The sequence below is a fragment of the Folsomia candida genome, unplaced genomic scaffold (assembly GCF_002217175.1).
Source record: "Folsomia candida strain VU population unplaced genomic scaffold, ASM221717v1 Fcan01_Sc003, whole genome shotgun sequence".
In the NCBI taxonomy this organism is placed as follows: domain Eukaryota; kingdom Metazoa; phylum Arthropoda; class Collembola; order Entomobryomorpha; family Isotomidae; genus Folsomia; species Folsomia candida.
The window spans coordinates 14,479,034-14,492,430 of NW_019091195.1; the positions used below are offsets into that span (position 1 = coordinate 14,479,034).

Sequence of the window (13,397 nt, forward strand, 5' to 3'; positions counted from 1 at the left end):
AACCGAGACATGAATGTGGTGGGTCATTCAGTTCCCGTGTGAACTTTACTATATTGTCGTGTCAAGGGTTGTGGTGACTGAGTGAACATCGTTGAAGGTGGGGAAGGGGTGATGGCTTATCAAAGATGATGATAAGTGAGGGGTCGAGGAGTGTGGATGTTCCGGGGGCAGAGTGATACGGAGTGAAGGGTGTGAGTTTTCTGGTTCCCCCAGCAAGTAGATTTGCACAGCCCTGAAGTGTCATCATCATCATCACTTGTTATTATATGCTGCTGCTCCTCTTTCTTGTGTGCTCTTTTTTCAACTATTGTCATTTTTCACAGTTAATTTGGACAGTTTTGGACACACATTTCAAAAGAGCTTTTAGAACAAGAACTATTTTAAGGACACTGGTGAGTCATAGCATATTTACCATTTTGATGTGTATTTATTTAGTGAAGATCAGTGTTGTTCTTTGTTTAAGTAATTTTTAGTGTTTGCTTATCGGTGCTCTAGTACCTAGAATTTATAATGTTTAGAACATTTGTATTGTTAATTGCAGACTGGGATTTAAATGACAATAAACATTGGATCCAGGAGGAATACAATATCACTATAATTTTTTAACTTTTGACCAAGTTGAACTTGAAAATATTGAGGACATTGAACAATATATATTCAATGTTCGGCATTATTATTATTAGCTGTGCATCATGCATTGACTTGGAGAGGCAAAAGTCGTAGTTAACTATTTTCTATTTGGTTGTTTCGGTAGGCCTTGATAAAACAAGTAAACTTGCCAAATTAAATACTCTATTAAACGTGAATCAAGAATATTTGTCTACGAATTGAATTATCGTCAACTAGCCATTTACATTTTGACCAGGATTCATAACAATGGGTGAGGAAAACAACCATCATTCACATTTCCATTGTGCCGAGTGTTAATAATGATAGTAATACATAATTTAAACTTTGTATAAATAATTTCTCATAGAGTGTCGCGTGGAATTTGACTACACTGCTCAAGAAGATGACGAGTTGACCTTAAGAGTAAGACTTGATTTAACCTTAATTTAATTTAACCTAATTAATTAACTTGGTAATTAATTATTTTGAAGAAAAACGACGTTATTACAAATGTCGTTCCCAAGCTCGATGGCTGGTGGGAAGGACATCTCAACGGGAAAATAGGAATGTTTCCAGACAATTTTGTAAAGATAATTGAAAAGCCAGCCAATCCTGTCACACCTCCAGAACCTGTTCTTCCTGCACTGCAGAAACCTTCGTCTCAGAGCAATGTGATCTTGCGGAGCAATTCAAACAAAACCAGCCGGTACAAAAAATCTAAGTCATATACCAATAAGACGTTTGGGATATCTTGGTCGTCAAATATTAAGAGACCTGATTAACGTATTTCAGCCGGTTAAAAGCCTTATTTTCGTACTCTCCTGAGCAAGATGACGAACTTAGATTGGACGTTGGGGACGTAATAGACTACATAGCAGAAGTTGAAGAGGGTTGGTTTCGAGGTCGTCTGCGTGGCAAAATTGGAATATTCCCTTCAAATTTTGTAGCGGACGTGGACCCTGCTGATGCGAATTCGAATGGAAAGAGTGAACAAACAGATCCTAAGCACAATGAGCAAAGCAAACAATCCAAAGTCACGACAAGCAGAGGTTGGTTGTTTTGTTTTAAAACTTGCTCCCTAATTAGTGGTTAACATGTACCTGCATGAGTTTTTGAGTGTTGGTAGAGCATCGTAGTTGGTATGTTTTCAAGTTTTTTATGTGCTCATATTTGCAAATCATGTTTACAATTTCTTAGAATTTGTTATGAGTTAGTAGTTTTATTGTCTTGTTAGTTTATTTTATACAAAACTTACCCTTAATTTAGCTATGGCTTTATTAGTGCAAGCAAGTGTTGCACTTTATAATGCATGCGCGTTTATGTCGTTTCCTATCACCAGTGTCACTGTCCGATGTAACCCCTCCAGCTCCTCCGACATCAGAACCTCCACCCATGGAAGATGACGATTTACCACCACCAGTCCTGCCTCCCAAACCTGGTAATTTATATTTATAATAGCACGAGTTTATTGAGTTTGTTGTAAAATAATTATCACTGAATGTCGGATGCATGATCGGATGAGCTTGGCTTTGTATTTAAAAGTACTTGGAATTGTAAGATAGTGATGATATGGACAATGCAAATTTATATACATTTAATTACAGTACGGGAACAGGGGAGATGTTTTTATGCATACGAAGCTCAAAATGATGATGAATTATCATTGGCAATTAATGATATAGTCCAAATCATTTCCAAAAATTGCGACGACGAAGGTTTGGTATTTTTAATTTAATTTGTTTTGTCCTTCATAATGATGTATATCTACTCTCCTCCTATTTAGTTCCATTAACTAACTTCACTGAATTTGTGTTTAGGTTGGTGGAGAGGCGAGTTACGTGGAAAAACAGGGCTTTTTCCGGATAATTTTGTCAAGATAATTTCTGCTAATGAAAGTTCTACATTGAGCAAACAACCCTCCTTGAATTCCACCGTTACACCAGGCCCAAAAATTTCACCTCAAGAGAGGACAAATTTAATTGGTGTGAAGCCAATAAATTGTATGTCCTTCGTTACAATTTTGTAGATGTATTTTTACAACTCAAGTGTTACATCAAGTGTGAATTTTAACAGCTGGAGTTAGTATTGAACGGACCCCATCCAGTGGAAGTGACAAAAACGTGGGGATTGACAATATCAATAAAGGGTCGACAAAGAAGACGAATGGAGTCAATGATGCTGTTGACGGGATAGGAAGTAGCAAACCAAAGCTAAAAGAGGACGGGGGACAAGAAAGTGTTTCCTCCAAAGGTATTTATAATGACGATTATTTTCTGTAAATTACAGGAGCAGATCAATTATTACTGTAGTTCTATGACCTTATATATTCATTACGTATTTGTTTGTAGTGCAACGATTTTCACATATGAACTTAAATCCGGGAATGAAACCGGCAACCCCAACTTCCCCTGTATCTTCCAGTGGAGGAGTGTCCCCTTTTTCACTCTCCACGACCATGAACTCGTCTAGAGATTTTGGAGATGATGAAGAAATTGGTGACTTTAATTCAGTTGAACGATCAGAAAATAAATTGAGCCATTTAACTGCCGGACGGGTATACATCAATCTATTTGAAAACTTGCATATATAATTTTTATTCCAACTAGTCTGAAATAATATTATATTGCTAAACTCATTTATTTTATTTTGTTAATTTTCAGGCAAAAGCTCCAAGAAGACGACCTCCTTCCACAATTATCGGAAAAGAAGGGGTAAGTATATTTTTAACCACTACGCATTGAAGATTAATACACCTTGATTGATATCGATTAATTAGGAGGAAAATGGTATAAATGGAGTATACAACTCGCACGACTCGTTTGAATCCACACCCAACAACCATAGTACACCGTTGAACTTGTCTTTAAACAACAGTATCAGCCAAAGTAATACCCCATCAAATTCAATGTTGGACAATTCAAACGTTTCAGAAAATGGGAGCTTTGATGGTTCTGCTGGTGGGAGTGCGTCGAAAGCAAAGAAGGTTCCTCCATGGATGGCAGAATTGAAACAAAAACAGGACAAGAAAGCTTTGAATTCTACAACTTCTCCAAACACGACAACATCATTAGCTGGATCCCCGTCACTTTTGACATCATCGTCTACTCCGTTGCCTCATGTTACTCCGACACCACCAATTGCTCATGCAGGAAGTATCGAGAAAGAGACCATTGTTTCAACTCCTGCAGTAAAAGCCCCACCACTTCCTGCCAAGCCAAATACTCTTGTCACCAGCAGCAACTCGATCGACAAGAGCAGCCCCACGGTAGTGAGCCCCTCCACACACCTCTCCGGTGCCCCAATTGTTGCCAACAGATTGTTGGGAAAGAAGCCACCTGCCCCCGGTTTTATTCCAAACACTAATCATTCACACGTTAGCAATGACATGAATGGGAGCGATTCAAAAAACCATGTGTCTTATGAAGATTACGCCAAATTACGAGATCGAGTTATCATTCTTGAAGCCGAACTGGAAACTGTTCGACGGCAGGTGAAATTACTTCTAGATAGAGAATTAAGCCAAGGTCACATTGTTTGACTTAAAAGTTGAAGCAATAAATCAGTTGCTGTTAATATTAAGCTTCAATCGTAAACATTCCTGTAACTTTTTCCCATATAATTATACGATTATATATATATGTATATATTTGTGTAACGACTAGACGTATTTACGTGAACAAGTAACAGACAGTACATTCCAATTAAATTATTCATTCCCATTTGTAACCCTGATAGGTTCCAGTATACATACATGAGTCATTTATTTGTTATTCAACAATTAATGGTTAATTTAAATATGGCAATAACATTGCTATCATCATCCTACAGTAAACACACTTATCTAATTTTAATTATTTAGCTTTTTGGTGCCGTATTAATTGTATGGATTGTATTGATGTTAATTATCCGGAATTTTAATAAGACAAACATTGATGAATACAACGATTTGACTCGTGGTAGGAAAATACACATAAAACCATATAATTTACAAATATCTATAACTTAAGCTATTCACTTTGAATAATATGTAAGTATATTTTCAATACAAAATTAATTTTACGATATGACAAAAGTTTTTACAGTAATGAAATGTCGAGATATGCCATAATAACTTCAAAACCCCATTTTTTTCAGCTAGTTGTGCTTGAGTAGGCTTAAATAAACCATGTTTTCACTAAACGAGCTCTATGCTTAACATACATACATTTCCAAACCTCGTGTATGTATTTTATCCAAAGTGCACATATCTTTTACATGCGTTGTAAATTGTAATACATATTCTGTTCTACTTTTATATCTTTGGTACTGACTGTCAATTAACAAAATTATGGTTGCTTGTGAAAAATTGGTTGTATTGTCGAAAAAAGGACATTTTTAGCAAATGTTTAACATAGTTTATGCTGTATTTATATTTATTCACATAAAATAACCCAACTATAAATGTTAACAGCCGTGATTTGTTTATCGTATCACGCACGTATGTAACATCCAATGTTCAAATATCCATTACCACTGTGAGTATTTACCTTCCATTTTTGCATGTAATTTTCCAACTAATTTTATATACCATAGTACACGCACACATTTGTTTGCCAGCGATTAAAGTAATTAGCCCGGAAACATGTCATTTTATTCTATACAATAATAATTACGTATGTACAATAGATAATTGGTGATTGTTTAAAGAACAAGTTTGGATGAGCCGGCAAAATACTTTTGAAGCACTAGTGTACCTAATCAAAATGGTATTTTAAATACTTAACGAAATTATGTAAGTAGCATTGCCCAGTAATGCACAAGAAATTGTACTTTGTGTAAAAACCTAATAATGCAATACCCGCATATACATATATATTAAGCAACAAGCTTATTTTCAAGAAAAAGTGACATGAACCAAATATTTATTTATACTATGACCTACACTTTTATTATGCCATAGGCACACAGTACTTTACAGAAACCAAAATGTGTATTCTTCAATAAAACCGATTTTCGCAATAAAAAGTTAATTCATTTTTCCGTGCGTATTTACATTGAAAGGTTTTATTTTCAGAGGTTTAGCAATATTTACTTTTGGCAACTTTAAGAGCCGAAAGTGTTAAAAGAAGTGTGAGTGAAAGTGCTCTAGATTTGTATGTGTGCAACTTGGTCCATCATCGTCTTTCCCCTCTTTTTTTTACTTCGTCATTCCGCTCTGATGATTCACCAAGATTTTGGTAAAACTGCGTTGCTTTCTCCCTCCCTCCCTCTTTTCTCTTCCCCTCCCTGCCCATGTCCTCATTGGATTGTGGGACGGAACATATGCAAAGAATATCTAATAAACCCGTACGAGTTACCCATACGAGTTTAACATGACTCAAACCAAGACCACAAAATACTAATAGTATGCATAGACCAAGGTTTTTAGGCAAAGGAGATTTTTTGGGGATTTCAAGACGTTTATGGTCTGGATTGAATGTAATAAGTTTTTTCTGTCTGGTGAGTCCTCCTTCCCCATCAAATTTCTACCTATTTCTTAAAGCCTGCTACTGTTACATGTGTACTCCTACACCCCAAGTGAGTCGGATGTGAGAATGGCGTTTCCTTCGTCCAGGGCAGCAGCAGAGGAAAGGATTTAAAGGACGACGCAACATTTGAAAAAGGACAAAATTCCTTCAAATTAAAATGAAAGGAAATACGCTGGCTCCCCTTTTTCGGGATCTTTCTTTTTTGCTTTCCATTTTTATCTGCAAGAGCGAGCGGTTTCCGATTACTTTTCAGGAAGGAAGAACGACGACGACCTCCAGTGCGCCCCAGTATCTAATCCCAAGTTCCTCTTCTGCTGTTCCTTCTTCTTTCGCTGGACAGGGAAGATGAGACTCTTTTCCAGTTGAGAGAAAAATGGGTAAAAAATGGATACGTGAAATCAGCTCAAATTTGAGAAAAGTTTTCCTTCGAGGTGTGATGGAGGTGCTGGTGGTTGGCATTGACACAAATGATAATAGCCTTAAATTTTGACAACTACGAATTTCTGACTTTCTGCCTTTTCATGCCTGAATGACATCTCAAAATCCCCAATCTTATTTTATTTGTTCCTGGCCTTTTACCAGAAATGCTTTCTCTACTCCTTCGACCTATATGTTGAAGCAAATGTCGTCTGTTGGTTTTCTTACAGAGTCTTATACAATGTGGTAGATATTACATATGTATCATTATTGTGAAGTGGGTAACTCGTAAAGTACTACATCTCTTCCAAATTCTTACATTCTTCATTTCGAAGGTGCTGCAGTAATTCTAGGAAATCTCAGGTTGGAATTTATGATAGATTGAAGATATATAGGAAAAACCCGGTCTCTAGTGAATGGAAATATTTCTAATAAATTACTTATAATGACACAAATGTGCGTCATGCAAGTCTAAGAATCGCGTTTTTCTTCATTTATCCAACTTTCGATGTGTCTTCTCAAAGTTTCCTGTTTGTTGGGCTTCGCAATTTATTTAGTGCACAGTACAGCGAGTGAATAGAATAGAGGTCTAGCTTTCCAGATAGATATGTTGTGACATAAAAGGTTTTCCCTGCCTTCGATATTTCAATATTACATTGGTTCAATATACTGGTGGCAGAAAGACATATCCACTTCACCTCAAGTCTAAAATGCAACAGCTTGTATGGAGCAATACGATGGCAATAAGTGAGTTGAAGAGTTGGTACAATTCAAAATTATAAATAATGTTGTAAATCTTGTTATTATATTGATACCGTAGACTAGCATGAATCGGCTATTCTGTTAATTTTATGCTTTTTGTGATGGACAGTTTAGTAGCGTGATTACATATAATAAAATTATGTAATCACACCCCTAAAAATGCAGTCGAGAGACGCTCTTCTGTTTCACACGTATGTATAAACAAAATATGTCAATGCCAACTTATGTCTGATACACGGAACATGTGTGCACAAGACTTTTTCCACTGGGTTTGAAGAACTCAATAAACTTCTTTTTGCACATCATCACGTCGGTAAAGTGGGCCTAAAACACTTTGAACGTCTTCGTTTACACCCACAACATCCGCTACTCAAAAACGACTATCACAAACTATGTGGAATGAATTGGGCACTGCTATTAATAGATTCGCATACTTTACAGAATATCCACACGAAAAGATTGTGTATTTTTTCCAAAGTGGTCAAAAAGAGATTTGATTTGAGTTGTTGGTACTTGGCGAGTAACTTTGTGGATGAATTATGCATGTCAAGAAAACTGGAAGAGATTTTTCATGCGTTCTAGGAACCAGTCCTGAACACATACGTAAACTTTAAAGTTTTCATACAATGTGATTTCTTGTGTTGTTTCATTGACATGGGTAGAAATTGTGCGAGTAAAGACCTTAATAGGATATGCAGTTGGAAACGTTTCTGCTGTTATTCCTTCTAGGTTTTGGGCGTGTAAATATGTACATAGGTTGAAAGGTAAAGGTTTCGAATTTTTGTGCTTCGTAAAGAGCTTAGAATATTTGTGATGATTGCCCAACGTGATTTCGAATGTGATCTAGTGGGTGTAAGTTCACTTTACAGATGAGCACTGATCATCATACAATCATAGTGACAGAAAAAATTGTGTCACTGTCAAAGTGTCAACTATGTATTGTTATTTGCTGGGTTTAATAAATGAACGATTTATGATCATTTAGTCCGTGAAATTTTACAACACACACACGCAGGTTATGCATGCAAATACAGAGCGTCGCTTTTTTATCTGATAAAGAATTTGACCTTGAATAACCCCGGAACGGTTTGTCGTAGCGGGTCAAAATTTTGAACAGAGGATTATGTTATCGTCAGGTAGTTGTGTGCAAAATTTCAACTCTCTACTTTCAAAAATGCCTCCCCCACAGCCCCCAGAAGGTGATCCCAGTCATAAAAACTCGTTGCAAACTTAAGTACCCGTCTAGCCTAAAAACAAAACATCTTAAAAGTGAAGGAAAAACATTTTCGAAATCTAGAATCAATAAGGTATTTAAAAATATAAGTGAAAAGCGAGAAATTTTGAGCTAAGGGCAACCACCACCCCCTCCAAGAAGGCAAAAAAAGTGTTAATTCCGACCGTGCTTAGGAAAATTTACCTATTGACCTCAAAAGGCAATCCACCGACCCAAAAGGAAATTTCCCGTAAGGTCGGGGTGTCATAGCATTGAGTGAAAAGAGAAATTAAGATTTTTAAAACACGACTTCGTCGGAAACCTCGTGTGCATCAGCTGACCGAAAAACAAGAAAAAAATCGCGCCCGCCTTTGCAAAAAAAAATTATTCAAATTTTCTGTCAAAGAATAAGAGTAAGGTTTTGGTGACATTTGACGAAGCACTAATTTCTCTACAAAATACTAATTGGGTTCGAAGAGCTTACGACACGACAAATGCCGAAAACAATTCACGCAAGTTGGTGCTTTCCCGTGAGGAGAACTTTTGTAAGAAGTTTATGGTCGTGGGTGCAATGTCGGGTCGTGGTGTCCTCCCACTTATCAAAGTCCCCCAAAAAGTGAAGGAATCTTCCAAGCATTATGTGGACCGTGTATTGAAACCACTTTTAGAATAAAATTTTACTAAATTGCACGGTAAAAAAATAATTAAGGTAATTTTTCATCATGACGGAGCGTCTTCCCAGACGACAAAGTTGACCCAAGATAATGCAAAGGACCTTGAAGCTGGATTGGGGATAAAAATCATTTCGAATAGTGAAATACCTGTATAATCCCCTGATGTAAGTCAAATGGACTTATTTGGGGTCGGATACTTGAAAATAAAAATTTTTCTGCGGAGACCGAATTTTTTAGACGGAGTTTGGAAAGAGTAAAAATGAGTGTTTAAAGTTCTGGGGGCTGTGGGGGAGGCATTTTTGAAAGTAGAGAGTTGAAATTTTGCACACAACTACCTAAGGATAACATGATCCTCTGTTCAAAATTTTGACCCGCTACGACAAACCGTTCCGGGGTTATTCAAGGTCAAATTCTTTATCAGATAAAGAAGCGACGCTCTGTAGTTATTATAAATATAATATATGTATAAACATAAAACAATATAGATATACCATTGAATTGTATACGTTTAGCTAAGAATTCTAGATGTGGATGGATGCACATAATAGAATTATTGGAGTTCGCAACAGTTTGCGCGATCACCCTTCTTACACAAAAAAGTCAAGTCATGCCAGAAATTAAGATTCTCTGGCGAAAAATATGTAATAATAATGCTTCATAGTTTCATATTCCTTGTCTTGTCGTGCTCGTTGGACGAATTTTCCTCCTTTCACACTCGACTGCCTCAAAAATTGCCATGTACCACACCATCATCGACCGCAGTTGGAAAAGCAAATGACTTGCTTTGCTTAAAAGGTTGCATATTTAGAAAAGGTGGCCAAGTCTTTTTCTGGTTTTGTGAAATGATGGCAAGTAAATTATCGATTTTGTGTTATCCAATTTTGCTAAGAGAAAGTTCTTGGGAAAAGTAAAACCACAGGGATTTCCATCCTACAAAAATGTTGGTAATACGATTTCTGCAGCTCATATTAAATAATATTCATGTTCGTTCGTAAGCATATGTGATGGTGTATTAAGTCGGACAGCTGAAATGATTTTGAACATGATCTGTTGAATATATTCAAGATGAAGAAGGTGACTCAGACTATGCAGTGGGAAAAAACTCTAAACTTGTATAAAAGTAAAAACATCAGAATATGAACATAAATATGCAGATGTGGGTGGGTGTGGTTTCACGGTTAGCGTCCAGATTTTCAAAGCATTTTTCACCAATCCTAAAAACATGCATCGAGGGTGATTACAATATAATAACTAATAATACCGTAATGTTGCCTTGATTTTGAAACGAGCTAGCTTAGGATTATTACCGTATATGTTTTGGCCTACACGTGGCCACTACACAATTATTTGATGTGCTAAATAAAACTCCTTCAACTATTATAATGAGAGATTTGGCACGTACTAAGGAGGGGAGGTTGTGTACTATCAACTCCCGGATCTCGATGCCCTTTGGATATGTTGTAGTGTCCCATGAATGTACAACAACCCTGAAGTGGTTTGATGCCATGGCCACATTTGCTCCCGCCACACCCACTCAAAGATGCCCAAAAATCGCTTTCACTCCAGCTTTCACTCATTCAAATCCTCGCCAAAAATCCAATTTTACTCCGATTTTGAAATTTCTTTCACCATTATACTCCCAAATACTTGCTTTCTTATATCCAACATCAAATTCAACTGTTTGAAATTTTTAGTATTTTAAAAATTAAAAATTCTGAATTAGCATTGTTGTGGTAGTCAACAAAGCAAATTATGGCTGCGAAATAATCATCAAAAAAGTTGAGCTTGATGTTGGATATAAGAGAGCAACTATCTGGGAGTATAATGGTGAAAGAAATTTCAAAATCGGAGTAAAATTGGATTTTTGGCGAGGATTTGAATGAGTGAAAGCTGGAGTGAAAGCGATTTTTGGGCATCTTTGAGTGGGTGTGGCGGGAGCAAATGTGGCCATGGCATCAAACCACTTCAGGGTTGTTGTACATTCATGGGACACTACAACATATCCAAAGGGCATCGAGATCCGGGAGTTGATAGTACACAACCTCCCCTCCTAAGACTATGTACCTACACTTATGTACTACACGTATTATTTGTAGACACCTTTGCTAAATTATAAGCTGAACTATCTGCATTACTGATTATTGCATTATTCCAATGTTGAAGCCCGTACTGAAGAAAATGAAAACAAGGGAACTTAGCATATGCAACAGTGAGATTATATAATTTACCCGACAATTTGTAGGTAAATTATACATTGTTGACACCAAAGAATGCTTTGCATGCTCATTCGAAGTAGTTGCATAAATGATTTAGGTTGATTCCTGTGGATGAGGGTGCGGGCATCTTCTTTGTACATCATAGAATTCACATTATTCTTTGTTCACTTCACTCACAGTCACGTATCTAGTGCGACGGAAGTTCGTCTTCCCGACATCGAAACCGTCTCCACTGCTTCCCATGCTGGCTTTCCCCATTTTGGAAGGGAAAGCTTAACCAGTTGTCAAAAACTTTTAGCCGCTCAGTTTCGACTTGGTGAAAGTAAAGAGTGGATTGAAGGCCAGTAAAGTCTTTTTCGTACAAAGTTTCATGCGAGGAAAGGGAACGAGACGAGAAGAAAGCATGCATATCCATTTCTTCAGTTGGACTGGGAATGCGGGTGAGAAGATCTACTCGGACGGAATATCAGCCCTGTCAAACCCACCGACCTATGTATGCACATACGTATATGCTTACACCCAACCACCGCTTGCCAGCTAATACATGAGATCGGACGAAGCAACCAAGAATAGTCTAACTTTAAACTTCTTGCTTTCCTCAAACACGTCGATAGGCATACGGACAAGTAAGGAAAGGCCAACAGAGTACCTATGAGTAACTAACCATGTGAGAAACAACTTCCGAAAACAGGTACATTTCACATGGCACTGCTACTTTCAACACGTCAATCTTTAAATGGAAATGAAAGACTCGAGTCAGTCAGCCCCAGCCTGCATGCTACAAATCATTCGCCTCACGAAATCAGCCTTTGTGAAGTTAAATAAATATAGTACTTTCTTACATATGTACTTTTGCAATTTAGCAGGGGGCCAAAAATACTGGGGAGTATATTTATCTTAATATCAATATGGATGAAGAAGGTGCTGTTGGGTAATTTTCTCATCCAGAAAATGAATGGTGCAAATATGTTTGCAGGCACTTGAAATTATATTACCTTCACAGGAATGAAGGAGAAAATGAGTTAATGTAAATAAATTAAATATGCACATTTATCACAGAAAATTCTAAAAAGTGAAATGTTCGGATTATAATTCAAAATTGATTAAAAAAGTACTGGTGAATAATTGACTTAACAATGGAATGGTATACTGCATCAAGTATTGAGTTATAAAATTAATCTCCGTGCATGCAGGTGAGGTGGGCAAGTTGGGATCTTTTGTTTTTGTACTCAAGTGTGTTAACTTGAAAGACAAAGTCAGAGGGTTGATCACTGGTTGATGAATGAGGAATCGATATATAGGAATGCTGTCGATTTGACCATACCCATCCCTCCAATTGATTTCGGAAACAACGGACGTGCAAAATTTCTTGGGCAGAACAACCAATCTAAATATACCAAATAGATTGCTTTTAGCATGGTTTCTTGGTTAGTTCGATGCAAGCTTACATAATTAAAACATGTATCGATATCCCATGTAATATAATTTATGCTCGTGCTATACGCATTACCAACTTCTGTAAAATGTAGGAGTAGGAGTTGGAGGAGAAGGAGATGACAAAGTTACAAAGAAAATGCTCAGCTTCGACTGGAAAGATTTGGTTTGAAGTGTTTGTAACAAGTTTTTAACAAGAATTTCATCATAACGTCTGCGAAACGGTTAAAAACTTGTCATAATAAATTTCAACTACCATCCTCATTGGTTGTTCTATACATACTTAGTAGCAATATGCATGTATCCCTAATGAAATTAGGTGTAGTTTGATGCCTGGCATGGTTCAAGGGGAAGAAATGTAGCATCACAAACGAAGATTTCGCTGAAGATCATTTTCATTTCAGGTCTATCGACTCGTCTGCCTCGCTCGTCTCAACTCTCACTCGTTGGTTTTACAATCTCTGCAGTTTGGAATTAGCCATCGCGTTGGCTGGCTGGCTGGTTGGATATAGAACTGAGAGAGCGAAGGAAGGAGTAGCAAAGTTGCGAAAAGTTAAGGAAAGCA

The 13,397-nt window shown here is 37.0% G+C and overlaps 1 protein-coding gene across 3 annotated transcripts; it reads left to right on the forward strand.

Moving 5' to 3' along the window:
• The first annotated feature begins 256 nt into the window (after positions 1 to 256).
• On the forward strand, positions 257 to 5,632 carry LOC110846712 (CD2-associated protein). Of its 3 annotated transcripts, none has more exons than XM_022093543.2 (12): positions 257 to 392; positions 542 to 880; positions 977 to 1,032; positions 1,101 to 1,315; positions 1,402 to 1,658; positions 1,949 to 2,047; positions 2,214 to 2,324; positions 2,427 to 2,609; positions 2,683 to 2,859; positions 2,958 to 3,163; positions 3,270 to 3,320; positions 3,386 to 5,632. In XM_022093543.2, the coding sequence occupies exons 2-12, from the start codon at positions 877 to 879 to the stop codon at positions 4,145 to 4,147; spliced, it is 2,121 nt and encodes a 706-aa protein (XP_021949235.1). In that variant the 5' UTR covers positions 257 to 392; positions 542 to 876; the 3' UTR covers positions 4,148 to 5,632. The 3 variants fall into 3 exon arrangements, with proteins under 3 accessions (XP_021949235.1, XP_021949236.1, XP_035705352.1); XM_035849459.1 differs by having other exon boundaries at positions 259 to 392; positions 755 to 880; XM_022093544.2 differs by lacking the exon at positions 1,949 to 2,047.
• The last annotated feature ends 7,765 nt before the right edge of the window (positions 5,633 to 13,397 follow it).

Excerpts from the sequence above, each read along its gene's own strand:
- LOC110846712 (XM_022093543.2), top strand. Across the intron at positions 2,325-2,426 it reads CAAAAATTGCGACGACGAAG|GTTGGTGGAGAGGCGAGTTA; the intron begins GTTTGGTATTTT and ends ATTTGTGTTTAG. Across the intron at positions 2,610-2,682 it reads TGGTGTGAAGCCAATAAATT|CTGGAGTTAGTATTGAACGG; the intron begins GTATGTCCTTCG and ends GAATTTTAACAG.